Raw genomic sequence first — 18,793 nt, 5'->3', positions numbered from 1 at the left:
GAAGTAAGGCTTGTTCTTGTTATTCTATCTCTCTATTGTTATTTGTTCATTGCTTTATGATAAGAGGGAGTATTAATGCACGAAGGGTGATGCCGCGCCATATTGAGAGTGTTAATGGACGAAGGGTGATGCCGTGCAATATTGAGAGTGTTAATGCACGAAGGGTGATGTCGTACCTACTGCGAGTGCTAATGCACGAAGGGTGACGTTGTGCCATGTTATGAGAGTTAATGCACGAAGGGTGATGCCGTGTCATTTCTATTGATTTATATGGTGAGGTTGAGGGTAAAATCACGAAGGGTGATGCCGTGCACTTTTCTTTACTTTGTTTAATTGTTTTCATTGGTTCAAGGCATATTGGCTGTTATAGTTATCAGTGTTGCAGTGATTCTTTTATCTTGTATCCCCATCAGCATGCCCCCCTCCCGATATTACTTGTCTAGCTTTTATTTGCTTTTATTTATATATATATTGTTATCTACACAGGTTCATTAGGTAGGTGTGTCATAGCCTCATCACTACTTTGTTGAGGTTAGGCTCGACACTTACGAGTACATGGGGTCGGTTGTACTCATACTACATCATAACTAGGAATTCTAGTCTATTTGATGCTCCTTTTTGCTTGAGTTTTGGACTAAAATGTGTACAAGTATTCCCAAAAGCTAACTTGTTGTGCTTGTTTGCAGTGTTTGATCAAAAGGAGACAAGGATGTCATAACCAACTCAAAAAAAGGAGTGAAACATGCACAAGTTCAAAACCAAGTCAAACCAGCGCTAAAGCGGAAAATCCACCGCGATCGCAGAAGACCCACTACGACCGCGGTCCTTTTATCGTGGTCCGCGGTGGCAAGGTTCAGAGAGATGATTTTCTGGGATTGAAAGCTACCACGGTCTGCGGTGATTTTATGCAACCGCGGTACCTCTACCGCGACAGCGGTCCTTTTACCGCGGTCCGCGGAAAAGAGATTCAGAGAGCCTGGAGTCTGAGCTAAAGCTGAAGACCGCAGTCCGTGGTTGATTTACCGTGGTCGCGGTAGCCTCAACGCTGCAGCGGTCCATTTTCCGCTGTCAGCGGTACCTCCGTCAGGGGCATTTTTATCCGGAAAATTTGGTTGTGTATAAATACTACTTTTTCAGATTTTTAGGTCATCTTATCTGTAGCTGAGCACGTGAACGCCGTATTTTACCTATTTTGAGTAATTTTGTAGCTAGTAGCAATTAATCTTAGAATCTTAACTTGTAATTACATTTTATGGGTTATTCTTCATCTCAATCTATGATTTCTTCAGTTATGAGTAGTTAAACCCATTAGCTAGGGTTGTGGCTCAACCCTAGTGTGGGTATTTAATGGGTCTCTTATTTTAGGGCTTTGATGTTTATGGGTGAATGATTTTGGCATGTTTTGTGCTTTTAATGTTGAAATGGTAGTTGCAAATACTAATTTGTGCCTTTTTGACTTAGGCTCTTCTTGAGAAAGAGAGTCCAAGTCTAGGAAATTCAGGTCACCAAGGAATTGGGGTGCATTCTATCTCATTCAAGAGATTGATAGCCCCAATTAAAGGGTTAAACCTAGAGATAGTAATACCCGACTTGAGCCAATTTTGCTTGCACAAATTCGAACACCCAATTGGACTTGAGAAAGCCAATTAGGGCATAGTCACTCAAACTACCGAGAGGTATAGAGTGAGTAGTTTCATGCATTGGCTATATCACGATCCCATCTATAACAAATTGCCCTAAGTTTTAGATCTCGTTAGATACTTACCTAGGAGTAAGTCACTTCCCTAGTGCCTCTTTACCAATCAACAAAACTCTTCAAAAAAAAATATCATACTTAGTCAAATTTCCTGCATCATTAGTATAAAATTTAGAATAGTAAAAAAAACAAAGCATGTTTGGAAGTGTAAATAATTACATCGCGCATTGCTAGTTTAGATAGGAATCCAATCCCAAACTTATTCTAGCTCCCTGTGGATTCGATCTCGACCTTCTCGGGTAAAAGTTGCATCAACCGCTCTTGCCACTCTATAGTGGTGTAGGGTTGGACCCGATCAATACACTCTGCACTTCTTGTGCAGATTTTGGTACCGGCCCTAGCTGATCGCGAGGTTAGCAGCTGGACTTGCTTGTCAGGGGACCCATGGTAGATCTGCTGGTGTCCACAGACCCTAGAGTCTCTTCCTAGTCTTGTTATCATACTGTTTCTTTTCTTTCAGAACTGTATATTTCTTTTCAGGCTCTGTTTGTAGTAAATCATAGTAGTTCTTGAGTTGGGACTCCAGATCCAAAATGTAACAGATATTATGGGTTTTATGTTATTCCGCAAATCAGTTTTAGCTTCTATTTAGCTTAATTGTTCTTGTTATTGAAATTGGCTAAGTTGGCATTAAGAAACCTCTAACGTTGGCTTGCGTAGCAAGTGAAATGTTAGGCATCATCACGGTCCTGGCGATGGAAAATTCGGGTCGTGACATCATTAAATAAATAATATATTTACCTTCTCATTAATTCTATTTTTCTTCCTTTACATATAGTCTTTTTCATGTTTTTTCGATTTTACTCTTTAGTTTCAACTTAAATTCTCTAAATTAGCTATTCTTTTTTTCACATTTGATTGATCCATATACCATTCTTTTGTGTCTTATTTTTTTAAACTAAGAAATCCCCGAGGCAAGTGCTGCAAGGTTCAAAACTCGATGAATAATAGGCTCACGCCTTTATCATTGTTACTTAATAAATATTTTTTTCTAGGGAATAGTTAATACCACGATGATGTGTGCCTAACCCACGCATCATGTGTTGCACTCTCACCACTAGATCAAAGCCATACAGGCTTTTTTGTCTCTCGTTATTATGTGGATGTTATAAAAGAAATTTAAGGGGTTTTTTAATATGTTTCGTACATGCTGTTCAACCAGCTTCATTCACATTGGTAGCTAAATAACACATTCACCGCCTTTAATGTTCTTGTCATTGTTTTTTTATCTTAATTGGGACAATAAAATTTGATTGAGAATATCAAGGATGGATGGGTGACACAAGGAGGAGGCTAGTAAAGCCTCGATTTAGTTCCTCGAGATTTTGAGGTCCCAAAAATTTTTAAAAGTAGATTTTATAATTTTATTTTAGTTTAGACAATATTAAAATCTACATAAAAAATAAAACAAAAGTACAAAAACTTTTTAAAAAAAAAAAAAAGAAAGAAAGACTGTCTACTCTTTAACAGTAAAAATATTTTAGAACTTTAAATTAGAATGCTTAAATCTTTATATTAGTAAATACAATTTTTTACAATATTATCAAAGGAAACATATTATAAATACATGCCTAACATCTTACTTATTTAGATTACCCCTTATTAATAAATTATAATATTACTATGTGAAGTTAAAGGTTTTATGTCATTTAAAAATATTATATTATAAACAACAAGTGCAGAAAAAATGACAACACTAACTTGTCTTTGCTTATGCTTATATAGATATATAACTTCAAATATAAAAAAGTATAATATCTCTTATTAAAATATAGCTTTAGATACTGTCACACCCCTCTTTTACCCCAGAAGATATGTGTGTTCAAGCAACTCTCAAGAAGTTATCTAAGTGTGTGTCAAGTGTGGAAAGAGCAGCCCCTTAAATAGGCAAATGAAGTCACTTTTTGGACAGATATTGGTTCACCAAAAATTTGTCCAAAAAAGACTGACTTTGTGAGCTAAATATTGTTCAAAGGTTGTCCAAAAGGTGAAAGGACAACATGAAAATCTGCTATAGCATAAGCAAGGAGAAAAAAATGTCATTTCAGCCACCCTACTAGTAAAAAGTAGGCTACTAGTACCCTATTTTATAATAAAATTACCTAAACTTCAGCTTTGCCTTATAATATTAGTACCAACCTATGTAATTCAAAACAAATCAAGAAACAAGAAACTAGAATTGATTAAATAGATAAGGCAAACATACTTGGATTGCAACCAAATTGAGCATTCAAATGAACTAGATTAAAACCACTTCTTCAACTTATGCAATTAACGTAGGGCAGCTGAAGCTATAACATATTACACTAAACAAATTTAACATAGCATCGCTGCACTATCGGACAACAATTATAGCAACAAACGACCAACGATTAGACAATACGACTATTTAAAAATATAATAATGCAGCCAAACGAATCAGCAATGACAAAAACGAGCGAAGAAATCAAACAAAACCTAAACCTAAATAAAAATCAAAAAATAGAAAACGAAGAAAGAAACTAAAAATAAAGGGAGCTAGGGTTTTACCACACGACGACATTTGAGGCGACTTGAGCAAATGAGAAGATGCCGGGGACATCAAGTAGCAACTGTCCAACCCCAAAACACACGTTTCTTTCGGGCATATGCTAATACAAATGAGTTTCGGCATCTCGCCAAAAGGAAAGGAGTGTCTTTAAGTTGAAAATAGCCAAAAGTAGAGGTTAAGTGGTGTGGCAGTGGCAATGAGTCAGCGGTGATAGTGGCTGCCGGCAGTGATGCTGATTTTGGGAGGGGTTTGAAGGAAATGGGGCTTGGATTCGTGGAGAGAAGGTTGAGAGGAAGAAATGGTGAAATTTTTGGGTAGTTTGGACGAGGGGCGGCGGCGGCGCAACTAGGGTTTGATTTTGTCAATTTTTTGTGGAGATTTGGGGGATTTGGGTAGTGGATCTAAAAAGAGGATGAGGAGAGGAGAAGATTGATGTAATTTGGGGGGTGTTTGGAGGATGGCCGCCACCGGTGGGCGATTTCCAGCGGCGGAGCAGGGCGGCGGGCGGCGAGGTCTTGAAAGAGAGTGGGGAGAGTGAAAAGAGAGGAAGAAAAAATGAAATAAGGGGAAAATGGGGGATATTTTCAGGGATTCTAAGCTTTAAATACCTAGGGAGGGGATTGAATTAGAGATGTTGGATCATGAGGGAATGGATGGGTGAGATTGACTCTTGGTTTCACTTAATGAAACGACGTAGTTTCATCATGAAACTATGCCGTTTTGAACCAAGTCCTGACCAACCATCAACTGGACTGGATTGGCCGAATTGGGCTAAAAAATTGGGCCTGATTTGTGCATAACTCAACTGAAATGGGCATTAATCCAATCCATTAAACCCCTTGACAAATTAATTGATAATCTAATGCTATAGTCTATAACCACACACAATAAACTTAGAAAAAATGTAATGTAGGAGGAGGATTTCTTGCTATTAAAGTTCCCGAACAAGGCATAGAGCTCTGACTTCTCTCTAAAAACACTGACGACGGTTGCGCATTGACGGTGGCCTAACGTGCGCCTCTGCCGGCATGGGTAGGGGGAGACCTAAGAGAGTGATTCAACTCACAAGTACGAGTAAGGAAGCTACAATCGATCAAACGAAGAAGATCGATGACATGCAAAAGTTGTCGAATCCAATAGAATAGTTGAAGAACAGTACTGAGATGTGGCCACCTTTGCATGAAGTGAATTCAGCTAGATCCACTCCAATAGACAAAGGTGAACAGATCCAAAGTGTGAAACTACTGGAGAAAATCCCAATCGCGGAGAATATTGAGGTCGAAAAGGTGATACAGAGGAAGGAGGTACTAACTATGGCAGCGGAAGCTCAAATTTCTAATAAACCAGCAGAGGAACAGAAGAAGGAGTGGGTGAACCTATTTGCTGGGAACAATTTGGCGTCTAGAGGTATGAGCCTCAAATTTATTGCTCCAATAGTCAAAAATGGTGAAAAAATTATTGAATTAGACACAAATGAGATTGATCGTGAAACGATGAAATGGCAACATGCAATTGTGTTGTATGTTATGGGTGAATCCCCTTCAATTGGTATGCTGGATCAATTTATTGCCACACAGTGGAACTTCATCAGTAAACCAAAAATATACTTCCATAATGATGGCTATTTTGTTGTCAAGCTTAATAGCATGGAAGATAAGGATGCTGTGCTGGCGTCTGGACCATATATGATAAGGAACAAGCCTATAATTGTCAAAGCCTGGTCGCCTAACTTTGATTTCAGTAAGGAAGTGTTACAGACAATACCTATTTGGCTAAAACTGCCAAACTTGCCACTGAATTGCTGGAGTATGGACTCACTTAGCAGAATAGGAAGTGGATTAGGAATACCTCTATATGCAGATGAGTGCACCTCTAAAATTGAGAGGATTTCCTATGCAAGGCTGTTAGTTGAAATGGATGTTACAAAAGATATGCCTACAATGCTAAAGGTTATGGATCCTAAAGGAAATGTATTTGAGCAAGCTATTGACTATGATTGGATTCCTGAGTATTGTCACACCTGCCTTCAGGTTGTACATAGTTGCAGGAATGTTCAAAAAGCTATAGAAGGAAAACAAAAACAACAGAAACCAAAGATGGAATGGAGAAGAAGAATAGAACCAAGCAGGGTTGGAAAAGATGAAAGTGTTCCAACTAAAAATGTAATACAAGCAAGCAAGATAAGGGATACTGAGAATGAGAAACTTCCAGACTGGGAACTAACTAAAAGGAAATCTGTAGCTAAAAGTGGTATAGCAAGCATCAGGGGTGATACTTGTGAGGCCCCGTAAAAATTTTTGACTCGAAAATATAGTATCTTGAGGTGTCGACTCCGAATATGTGTTAAAAATCAAAAGAATCAATTTTTCCAGAAAATGCCATTCTGCGGCCCAGAATGTGGTCGCAGATCTACTATGCAAACCGCCTTCCTACCGCAGAGTGGAACAGAAGAGTTGTCAAAATTAATGTTAAAAATTCGGTCTATTATGCGATCGCATAACCAATATGCGGACCGCATAATCGTCGCATAAGTTCCTCAAGGATTTGTGAATGTCAGTTCTGCGGTGCACAATGCGACCGCATAACAGCAATGCGGACCGCATTCCTGTCGCAGACCTAAACAGAATTACCAGAGTTTTGGGAGCAATTCTGCGGTCCAATCTGCGGACCGCATTTCAGTTCTGCGATCGCAGAATGCGACCGCAGATCTTGCTCGGGCTTCTATTTTCTAAATTTTATACCCGACCCCCTTTTTAATAAAACACCCCCAGCCCCTCATTTTTAACGACCTTCTGCACAAAATAAGAGAGAGGAAGAGAGAGTCTTAAGAGAGAAAGTCATCTTCTCCAAATTTGATTCTTCAAAACCATCCGGGCCGGGAAATTTCAAGCTTATCTTCATCCCCCTTTTCTTGCAGGTAACATCCCTAACCCTTTTTCACTGAATTTCTGGTTTAAACTAGGGGGGGAGGGGGAGTCTCATGCATTGGTTTTTGAAAATAGTGGTTGAACTCATACATGCATGTCATTCTATAACCTAAAAACTAGTGAGAGTAATTGGGTAGGAGTAAAAGATGGTACAAACATGGGTTGCTAACCTAAATAAGTTGAGAAGAAATTGTGAACTTCTTTTCTAAGTCATACGCGTTAACTTGTGCACTAGATTGACGTTGCTAGACCATTTGGTGAATTGGAAATAGAAGTTAAAAGGGAATTCGGCTCCAGGTATGTATGGCTAACTTTGAACTTGTAAAATCGCCTTGTTTGGGTGTTTGAGTGCTTGGTATGTGATTTCTACGTGATTTGTTTGTGAAATTCCTGTGATTGGTATGGTTGAGCGATTGTGGTTGTGCCTTCGCTATATTGATGCAATTAATCAGAAATAAACCAAGTTTGCGATTCTGAATGTGCTATGTGGTAAGAACTGTGAAACAAGTAATGGAAGGAAATGGGAATTGATATGCTCGGAATAACCGTGGTAGTAACATATATGGTTTGTCGTGGGAAATTATCGTCTTTACCTATCAATGCATATGAGTAGTGGAATACATGGAAATGGTATTGATGGCTATGGAAGTTCATGTAAATTGTTGTTGTTGTTCTTTGTAAATTGTTGTTGTTGTTCTTTGTAAATTGTTGTTGTTGTTTCTTGAGGATTGTTGTTGTTGTTCTTTGTGAATTGTTGTTGTTGTTGTGTTGTTTGTGAATTGTGATTGTTCGGTGGGATCGGGTTGCGCACCGCAACACGAAGAAATAAGGCGTGAGTTGTGGTGATAAGGGTGGCCAAGGTAATAAGGGTGGCCGAGGTAATAAGGTTGGAAAGCGATCGAAATCGCTATAGAAATGAACTATGAACAAATTGTGAAAATTATTGATGTGGAAATGTGGAAGGGGAAACAGGAGAGATTGTAAACTTGTTGGTTTGGTTGCTCTTTCTTTGTGGATTTGATTGTTAATTCCTTTACAATTACATGCTTGTTTATGGAGGAGAGATTGTATACCTGTTGGCTTAATTGTTCCCTCCTTGTGGATTTGATTGTCGCTTTTATTTCTGCTACTTACTTGCTTATGGTTCGAGTTTACTTGGAGCAAAGTTGGTTCATACATACCAGTACAATTCAAATGTACCGACGTCCCTTTTGCCGGGGGCGCTACATTCGTGTTATGATTGTAGGTGGATCCGTAGCAGGTACTCCAGTCCACCGATCGTAGCTCCCCTTCGTCATCCATCAGCTTTTTGGTGAGCCCCTTTCCTCTCGGGGCCCTGCGTGGTTCATGCCACATTGTTTCCGGAGTTTTTGTTGATTTTGTGTAAGGTATAGCCGGAGCCTTGTTACCGGCAAATACTGTATTGTCCTGTAGTACTATTAGAGGCTCCGTAGACAGTAGATGTGGGTTAGAAACTTGTGTAGATCCGTGTTTTCATACATTGATAACGAGTTGGTGATTTCATTACTATTATGTAAGTATGTATGTGTTTTGTAAATTAAAAAGTGTTCTTAATTAATTATTTGGCAAATTCTTGGAATAATTGAGTAAGGAAAACATGGGGTAACATGTGGGTTAGGAAAGGCATCCAGGTTCGCTTGGCTGGGGCTACCCGGTCGGGCGCCGGTCATGTCCCTCGAATTTGGGGCGTGACAATACTGGCATTAATATGATGAATGGCTTTAGTCCACTTAACTTTGAGATAGGAGATACAACTAAGGAAAAAGGGCAATGTAGTTACCAGGGGGATACAGGGGATCCTAAGTCCAAACAACCAAGTAAATGAAGCTTATAGCTTGGAATGTGAGGGGTGTAAATAAAGTATACAAGCTAAAAGAGGTAAAAAGAAGTTCATTGTAAATAATGATATAGCATTGATAGGTATACTAGAAAATAGAGTAAAGGAAAACAATGCTGGCAGAGTTATTCACAAAATTGCAGCAAACTGGGAATGGTGTGCAAACTATGCATATAGCTTTAAAGGAAGAATATGGATTATGTGGGATCCAAACAGGCTGGAATTTGAAGCTACTAATATGAGTTCTCAGGCTATTCATGGAGTCCTTAACATTCCTCAACTACAGCTAAAACTACACTTGACAGCAGTCTATGGTTTACATACTATTGAGACAAGGAAGGAGTTATGGGAAGACTTGAAAGGGGCAAAAAGGCATCTTCAAAGTTCATGGCTAGTCATTGGGGATTTCAATGCAATAACTGATATAGAAGACAGACAATTTGGCAACTCAGTCCAAGATAATGAAGTAAGGGACTTTAATGAGTTTATACAAACTAGTGGCATGACAGAATTACGAGCAATAGGAAGGAAATATACTTGGTCAAATGGTCACATTTGGAGCAGGATAGACAGAGCCCTTGTAAATGTTGAATGGTTGATGACAATTGCTACTAATGAAGTAATGATCTTAAATCCTGGGGTTTCAGACCATACTCCTTTGTGTGTTCAATTACAAAATGATGTGCAAAGAAGTTCAAAGCCTTTTAGATTCTTGAACTGCCTTGCAGAGCATACAGACTTTCTGAAAGTGGTGAATAATATCTGGTATAAACCTACGGCAAAGCAGCACATGCAAAACATATGGTGGAAGCTTAAGGAAATGAAGAAAGAATTTAAACAACTGAATCATGTAGAATTCAGAAACATAGAGGAGAAGATGGAGTTCTATAGGAAGGAACTGCAAGACATCCAAACACAAAAGGGCCATCACACACAACCAGATTTCCTGTTTGAAGAAGAGAAAGAAGTGAAGATGAAACTAGAGAAATGGAGCCTAGTGGAGGAAAGTATCCTTAAGCAGAAATCTAGAAATAAATGGCTAGAACTAGGTGATGAGAACAATGCCTACTTCTTTGCCAGCCTAAGGAATAGACAGACTCAGAACAGAATTACAAGCCTGTGTGATTCTAATGGAGGCATTATTCACCAACCAGAAGACATTGCCATAGAAGTAACTAGTTTCTACAAAGCACTTCTAGGGAGTGCTGCTAGCCAACTACCAGCAATTGACCCTGAGGTAATGAAACGTGGAAAAGTTCTTAATAGACACCAACAATTGCAGCTAGTGTCATAGGTTACTAAGGAAGAAGTTTTTCAAGCCCTTATGAGTATTGATGATCATAAAGCTCCAGGATGTGATGATTTCAATGCATTCTTTTTCAAAAAAGCTTAGAGTGTGATTGGAAACAAGGTTACTGAAGCAGTCCTTCAATACTTCATTGATGGAGACCTATACAAAGCAATAAACTGTACAACTATTACACTAATCCCAAATATCAAGAACCCCACAAAAATTTTAGAATTCCGACCAATAGCATGTTGCACTATGCTATATAAGCTGATCTCTAAAATCCTTACTACTAGGATGCAGGGGATGATGGACAGTCTGGTGGACAAAAGTCAATCACCCTTTGTGCCAGGAAGATTAACACAGACAACATCCTATTGAGCCATGAATTGGTGAAGGGCTATGGCAGAAAAGGTATCACCCCTAGATGTATGTTAAAATAGATATGAGAAAGGCTTATGACTCAATATAATGGCCATATGTTGAGCAAGTCCTACAATGCCTCCAGTTCCCAGCAAAATTTATCAGATGGATTATGTGCTGCATCTCTACTATTTCCTATTCAGTTTTGCTCAATGGAGAGCCATTACCACCCTTTCCAGCTAAGAAAGGCCTAAGGCAAGGAGACCCTTTATCCCCTTTCCTTTTTGTGCTTGCCATGGAATACCTTAGCAGAAGTATAAAGGGTATCAGTGAAGATAAAAAGTTCAAATTTCACCCTAGAAGCAAAAAGCTGCAGATTATTCAACTTCGATTTGCAGATGATCTCTTACTATTCTGCAAAGGAGAACTAGAGTCTATCACTATGTTGGTCCAGTGCTTCCAAAAGTTCTCACAAGTGTCTGGATTAAGTGCCAATATTGAGAAAATCTCAGTGTACTTTGGTGGTGTCCCTCAGGAGATCCAACATCTAATCCTTCAGGCTACCCAATTTGGTAAGGGTGATCTACCTTTTAGGTACTTAGGCATCCCCCTGAGTACAAAAAGGTTGTCTATTATTCAATGCAAACCTCTAATAGACAAGATACTGGCTAGAATAAAATCATGGACCACTAGGTACTTATCATATGCTGGAAGGCTCCAACTTGTGAAATCTGTGTTGTACTCTATTCAACTATACTGGTCACACGTGTTTGTACTGCCAAGAAAAGTTATTCAGATGATTGAAGCCACCTGCAGAAGTTTTTTGTGGACTGGAGGCAATGATCTTAACAAGAAAGCATTGATAGCTTGGGATAGATTATGCCTTCCTAAAGCAGTAGGGGGTCTAAATATTATAGACATATATACATGGGATTGGGCTGCTATTGGTAAACTTCTATGGAACATATGCATGAAGAAAGATTGCATATGGGTAAAGTGGATCCATGCTTACTATACCAAGGCAGGGGATGTATGGGAGACTAAGACTACCCAAGCCTCATGGGTGGTACAGAAGATTCTTAAAGCAAAAAGCATGTTTGAAAAAATAGGCCTCCATGAAACAGATGTAGCTGCTATGACTAGATACTCAATAAAGGATATATATGGAGTCTATCGTGGAGAATTTCAAAAAGTTCCCTGGAGAACAATGGTCTGCAACAACAATGGCCATCCTAAATGGACATTCATCTTATTCTTGGCTCTTCACAGAAGACTACAAACTAAGGAGAGGATAGCATGCTGGGCTAATCTAAAGGATATGGACTGTGTGCTATGCAAGCAAGAAAATGAAGACATCGACCATCTACTATTTGAGTGCATGTATGCTAAAAAGGTATGGTCAAAGCTCCTAACTTGGCAAGGCATAAAGAGAGAAGTATGGAACTGGAAGCATGAAGTACAATGGGCTATAGAAAATGCTACAGGGAAGACTGCTAAACAGGAGGTATACAGAATGATACTAGCTAGTGGAGTGTATCATGTATGGCAGGAAAGGAATGCAAGGATTTTCAAAGAAAGCAGCAGATCTGCAGATCAACTAGTCAAACAAATGATACGAGAAATTCACGTGAGAGCTCGCAAAGTTAGTAGATTAGATAGATATATGAAAGATTTGAATTTTTATCCTTAGAAACTAGAGCTCTGTAGACAAGGTTGATAGTGATAGTATGCAGCAAGTTTGGGATCTCTCTGTCCAAACTGCTGATTCTAGAGGAAATTTGTAACCGATTTTGTGATGATATAAAATATAAATAATTACCAAAAAAATGTAATGTAGGAGAAATAGAAAGAGCAAAAATTTGATATATACAGCTGCCCGCTTTGCTCGAGAACATGAAGAGTTTTCGTGCAAAGAAAGTGAATGTCATAGCTAATTATACTCGTGTATCACTCTAAAGAAAGCATTTTTGAAAAACGTGACTGAACCTTGCTTCCGAGGTTGCCTATATATCCTTGGCTATAAAGGAATCAGGTAAGTGTAGTTTTGGGAAAATTTGGTAGCTGGGACTACCGAACACTGGAGTTAAGATTGTTTCTGCTGATGTTGTTGTTGTTACTGTTACTTGCTGCTTACATCAAAAGAAGAAGAGAACTATATATGCCTGCAAGCTAAGAGTTACAAAATTCCTATCTATGTGTCTTCTGGAGTCAAATCTTGATTCTTGACTTGCTCGCTTGTGTTGACCTTAGATCGGATTTTGATTCTCTTTGAAGAAAAGATTATGAATCAATCTCGGTTGCTTGCTTTTTGGATCAGAATTTGAGAATATGAAACATGAGAAGCTGTGTTGCCGACACATTATCAAAGCTAACTCCAACTATCTTGTGATCGAAAGACTTCTTTCTTCTGATGAGAAATTGAAACTGCAAGCTTCAATTGTGACTTGTGCTATACGGCGGAGCCTGCAAAGCCATCAAAGATGAACAAAACTAACAAAACATTTCTACCCCAGTCTGGCGTTAGGAAAATTTTGTGAGTTATTAGAGAAAGCTATAAACGATCTAATTTACTGAAAGAAGGATGAAGACAGTAGTATCAACTAGCTATGTGAAGATACGCAACCACGTGGTGGTACCCTGTGTTATCAAAGGAAATGGAATTAGAGGATGGGGCCCTTTATTATCGAAAGGGAACATAACTAGGGGTTGGTACCCTGTATTACTGATAGGAAATATAACTAGGGGCTGGCGCCCTGTATTACTAGGAAAAAAATGTAACTAGGGGTTGGTACCCTGTATCATTAGGAAGGAAATGTAACAAGGGGTTGGCGCCCTATATTACTGAGGAAGAATGTAACCAGGGGTTGGTACCCTGTATTACTGAAAGGAAAATATAACCAGGGGTTGTCACCCTGTATCAGTAGGAAGGGATGTAACCAGGGGTTGGTATTCTATATTACTGATAAAGTGCTGAATCCCTCTAGGTGAAATGGTTCTACCTGAATTAAGCTACGTAAAGAAACCTAAGCGAAGAGTACTACTACCTAGAACTATGAGCTGGATCCCTCTAGGCGAAAAGGTTCTACCTGAGTTAAGCTACGTAAAACAGCCTGGGCGAAGAGTACTTCTACCCGGAACTATGAGCTTGATCCCCCTAGGAGAAAAGGTTCAACCTAAGTTAAGCTACGTAAAATAAACTGAGTGAAGAGTACTTCTACCCGGAACTATGAGTTGGATCCCTCTAGGCGAAAAGGTTATGCGTGAGTTAAGCTACCTAAAACAGCTGGGCCAAGGGTACTTCTACCTGGAACTATGAGCTAGATCCCTCTAGGAAAAAAGGTTCTACCTGAGTTAAGCTACGTAAAACAGTTTGGGCGAAGAGTACTTCTACCGGAAATATGAGCTGGATCCCCATAGGCAAAATAGTTCTACTTGAGTTAAGCTACGTAAAACAACCTGAGCGAAAAGTACTTATACCCAGAACTATGAGCTGGATCCCCTAGGCGAAATGGTTCTACCTGAGTTAAACTACGTAAAACACCTTGAGTGAAGAGTACTTTTACCCGGAACTATGAGCTGGACCCCCCTAGGCGGAACGGTTCTACCTGAGATAAGCTACGATAATGAGAGGTATGAACAGTAGTGATGCATGATGAAAATAAAAGAAAATGGATATTTTAAGGAGCTTACGTTAGGGACATTCGTCCTTTGAGAATCGCCATTCTACATTGGTTTGTTCCTGTTTCAAACAAAGAAAAATTTGTGAGTTTTCAAAGTGGTGGTTGGTTTGTGGCCTTGATGCGCTGTTGTAGTTTGAATTCACGGCCATTCCGCTGTTGAAGAACTGATTCTATCAGTGTGGTACTGAGGTGCTCGGGTACTCTGTATTGCATTCTGGAGACCTCGTTTTCTGACGTTTCCCCTGACTGTTTCGTACCCGGATGTCCATGGTATTGCTAATCCTTGTCCTTAAAGCAAGGCAATGTTCCTTTAAAATCAAACTTAGTTGTCTTGCTCCTAGTACCAGTTTGTGTCTGTGGTGTTTATCAACTTTTCCCATGAAGCAAGTTTTGCTTAGGCGACCTTTTCAGTTTCTTTGACACACTTTGTCCACCTTATCAAAAGAGATCACAGATGGATTCCTGCCTTCGTCAATGCCGTATATGCTCCAAATTATGCTCAGTACTACGGGAAAACTGTAGCCAGTTTTTTTGCAGCCATTTCTTTGCTTTGCTTTTGATGCAAGAGTAGACCGAAAAGGACTCAAACAAAAATTATGGGAAAAGCAAAAGAGCAATTGAAGGCGAAAAAGGAATTGTGTCTAAACAAAAAATGTCCGTTTTGGGGAGAGGAATAGGGAGACTTATCTAAAGGTGTGTGCCGACTTCAATGAATCATGACATGCATTTTGGACAGTATGCCTGATCTGTGTGAGCTGTCTAATTCTCAAAATTCGTCTGAAATGTTTATCTTGAAACTGCCTTATTTGTGCTCATGCCGAAATATCGAAGACCCTCATTCGGCTAGTAGCGCCCTTTGCGGGTTTTCGCTAACTAACCTCTCTCATTTCTTAAATCACCATCGGCTTATGGTGCCCATCTGGGTTTTCACCAATAAGACTCTCTTATTTCTCTGCTCACAATCGCCTTACAATGCCCATACGGGTTTTCCAATGCATGCGGAATGTTGCCCAACGCCTTGGCATGGGGACTTCAAACATTCTCAAAGATCGATCAGAAGTTCTTAACAGGGAAAAGGTGAAAAGAACCTTGAACTAAATTAATACTTTTGGAACCATTTCTACAGAAAAAATCGTAAAACAAAACAAACTTCTGCCCCAGTTTTGGAGTATTGGGAATATGGATTTTTTGGTGCGATGGGGCCGAACCCAGGGTAAGGCTTCCTACGTATCCTTTCGAAATTAGGTCGAACGTAGTTCAATGACTCAAAAGATTTGTGTTGGTTGTTTTTTCTTTTTGCTTTTACAAGTACACATGTTCCAAAAAGTGGAACAAAAGAAGACAAATACGGCTCGAAAGGGTTAACAAAAGGGTGACACCTATTTAGAATAGCAAGTAATGATAGCCTTCGTAATCTCGATCTGAGAAAATCATGCGTAAAATTTCCACAATAGGTATATATCAGACATAATATCTTTTGAGTGCATCTGCATTAATAGCCATGTCTGGTACCCGTCCTTCTTCATCTACCAAGTGCAAAGCCCCTTTTGGTAACACTTTCTTCATGATGTAGGGTCCTTGCCAGTTTGGGGTGAACTTTCCTTTAGCTTCTAAACGAGCTGGCCTACCTCAAAGTGCCTTGGGCGCACTTTCTTGTTATAAGCGCGGGCCATTCTTTGCTGATATAATTGGCCAAAACACACTTCCTCTAACCATTTTTCACCAATCAGCATTAGTTGTTCTAATCGGGTCTTGACCCACTCGGTGTCTTCAACCTCCGATTCCACAATGATTCGGAGAGAGGGAATTTCAACTTCAGCGGGTATTACAGCTTCCGTTCCATATACCAACAGATAAGGAGTTGCACCAACAGACGTGCGAGCATTCGTGCGGTATCCCAAAAGAGCGAAAGGCAACTTTTCATGCCATTGCCTTGACCCTTGGATCATCTTCCTAAGAATCTCTTGATGTTCTTGTTTGCCGCTTCAACGGCTCCGCTGACTTTTGGTCGGTAAGGGGTAGAATGGCGATGCACAATTTTAAATTGCTCGCATATCTCCTTCATCAAATGACTATTTAGTTTGGCTGCATTGTCAGTGATAATGGTCTTTGGGATACCAAAGTGACATATGATGCTGGAATGAACAAATGCTACCACTGCTTTCTTGGTGACTGCTTTGAAAGTGACGGCCTCCACCCACTTGGTGAAGTAATCTATTGCAACCAAAATGAATATGTGCCCATTTGAAGCCTTTGGCTCGATTGGCCCAATAACATCCATTCCCCAAGTAACGAAAGGCCAAGGAGAGGACATGGGATGCAACTCCGAAGGAGGCGAGTGAATCAGGTTACCATGAATCTGTCATTGGTGACACTTGCAAACGAAACTGAAGCAATCTCGCTCCATAGTAAGCCAATAATACCCTGCCCGCAGAATCTTCTTCGCCAAAACATATCCATTCATTTGAGGTCCGCATACCGCCGAATACACTTCACTCATGATTCGCTCAGCTTCTGTGGCATCTATGCATCTCAACAAGTTTAAATCTGGGTCCTTTTGTACAAAATTTCCCCATTCGGGAAGAAACCACCGGCGAACCGCCTTATAGTTCTTTTTGATCTCCTTTGGCATGCTTTGGGTATTCTCTTATTTTTAGGAATCGTTTTATGTCATGATACCATGGTTCACCATCTGGTTCTGTCTCAATTGTATTACAATAACCATATTGATTCCGAACTTGGATTTCTAGTGGATCAATATGAGTGTTGCCTGGATAAGGGAGCATCGAGGCTAAAGTAGCCAAGGCATCGGCTAGCTCGTTGTGAAACCTGGGAATGTACCTGTACTCGATGGATTTGAATCTTTTGCTCAGGTCTTGCACACATTGTTTGTACAGAATAAGCTTGATGTCTCGAGTCTCCCATTCACCTTGGGCTTGCCGGATTAGCAAGTCGGAATCTCCCATAACCAATAGTTCATGCACATCTAGATAGAGGGCCATTTTCAGACCCATGATACAAGCTTTGTATTCTGCCATATTATTGGTACAGAAGAATTGAAGTCAGGTCATTTCAGGGCAATGTTGTCCGATAGGTGAGATGAGGATTGCCCCGATCCCAACTCCTTTGATATTGACAGCCCCATCAAAATACATTTTACATACATGGCTGTTATCCGGAACTACTTTCTCTATTGAGTTGACCAGTTCGTCTGGGAAGTATGTGCCAAGTGGCTTGTACTCATCATCAACTGGATTCTCTACCAAATGACTGCCAACGCCTGTGCTTTCATCGCGGTGCGAGTGACATAGACGATGTCGAACTCTATGAGCAGAATTTACCATTTTGCGAGCCTGCCAGAGGGCATTGGCTTTCGGAAGATGTACTTCAAAGGATCCATTCTGGATATAAGGTAAGTAGTGTAGGCCAAAAGATAATGTCTCAGCTTCTGAGCGACCCAAGTCAAGGCACAACATGTCCTTTCTAAAAGGGTGTACTTAACCTCATAGTTGGTGAACTTCTTGCTCAAATAATAGAATGCCTGTTCCTTTTTGCCTGTTGCATCATCCAAAGGAATTATCCATCACCAATATATATAAAAACAAAGGCCTTCCAGGTTCAGGTGGGACCAGTACAACACTTGATAGCAGCGTCCTTTTTCAGCAACTTAAAGATGGGCTCGCATGTGGTTGTGAGTTGAGTAATGAACCTACTGGTGTAGTTCAACCTTCTGAGCAAACTCATGACTTCCTTTTTGTTCTTCGGGGCTGGCAGATCTCGAATGGACTTTATCTTAGATGGATCCAATTCGTGCCTCTCCGACTGACTATAAAATCGAGGAGTTTCCCAGATGTAACCCCAAAAGCACACTTGACTAGATTAAGCTTAAGGTCATACCTTCGAAGCCGTTCGAAGAACTTTTTCAAATCGCGCACGTGATCAGTCTGTGTCTTTGATTTTATGATGACATCATCGACATATGCTTTAATCTCTTTGTGCATCATGTCGTGGAAAATGATAGTCATGGCCCTCATATAAGTTGCCCCTAGATTCTTCAAACCGAATGGCATGACCCTGTAATAATAAGTACACCATGGAGTGGTGAAAGTAGTCTTTTCTACATCATCCTCCTCCATTAGAATCTGGTGGTACCCAGCATAGCAATCCACGAACGACTGTATCTCATGCTTTGCGCAATTATCTATGAGAATGTGGATGTTTGGCAAAGGAAAATTATCCTTTGGACTTGCTTTGTTCAGGTCTCTATAGTCAACACGGACTCTAGTTTTTCCATCCTTCTTTGGCACAGGCACAACATATGCCACCTAGGTGGTGTATCGGACAGCTCTGACCATATTGGCGCTTAGTTGCTTCATTATTTCCTCTTTGAT

General features: G+C 40.0%; 2 protein-coding genes across 2 annotated transcripts; one reads left to right on the top strand and one right to left on the bottom strand.

Annotated features, from left to right (window-relative positions):
* Window positions 1-5,449: 5,449 nt before the first annotated feature.
* LOC109215473 lies at window positions 5,450-6,577 on the top strand. The gene has a single exon (XM_019379546.1). It carries the CDS (start codon window positions 5,450-5,452, stop codon window positions 6,575-6,577), a length of 1,128 nt encoding a protein of 375 aa, XP_019235091.1.
* Window positions 6,578-13,100: 6,523 nt separating this feature from the next.
* On the bottom strand, window positions 13,101-17,440 carry LOC109215472 (uncharacterized protein Mb2253c-like). Its single transcript, XM_019379545.1, has 2 exons — window positions 17,082-17,440; window positions 13,101-13,185 (listed from the first exon to the last, which is right to left on the bottom strand). The coding sequence occupies exons 1-2, from the start codon at window positions 17,438-17,440 to the stop codon at window positions 13,101-13,103; spliced, it is 444 nt and encodes a 147-aa protein (XP_019235090.1).
* Window positions 17,441-18,793: the final 1,353 nt, after the last annotated feature.

The sequence above is a fragment of the Nicotiana attenuata genome, unplaced genomic scaffold, assembly GCF_001879085.1.
Source record: "Nicotiana attenuata strain UT unplaced genomic scaffold, NIATTr2, whole genome shotgun sequence".
NCBI lineage: Eukaryota > Viridiplantae > Streptophyta > Magnoliopsida > Solanales > Solanaceae > Nicotiana > Nicotiana attenuata.
The sequence above is the reverse complement of the archived record's forward strand: the minus strand, read 5'-3'. Positions and strand labels throughout refer to the sequence as shown.

Coding starts and splice junctions, on each gene's coding strand:
- LOC109215473 (XM_019379546.1), top strand. CDS start 5,450: ATGTGGCCACCTTTGCATGAAGTGAATTCAGCTAGATCCACTCCAATA.
- LOC109215472 (XM_019379545.1), bottom strand. CDS start 17,440: ATGGCAGAATACAAAGCTTGTATCATGGGTCTGAAAATGGCCCTCTAT. Junction 13,186..17,081: donor GAACCAGATGGTGAACCATG/GTATCATGACAT, acceptor ATGGCTTTGCAG/GCTCCGCCGTATAGCACAAG.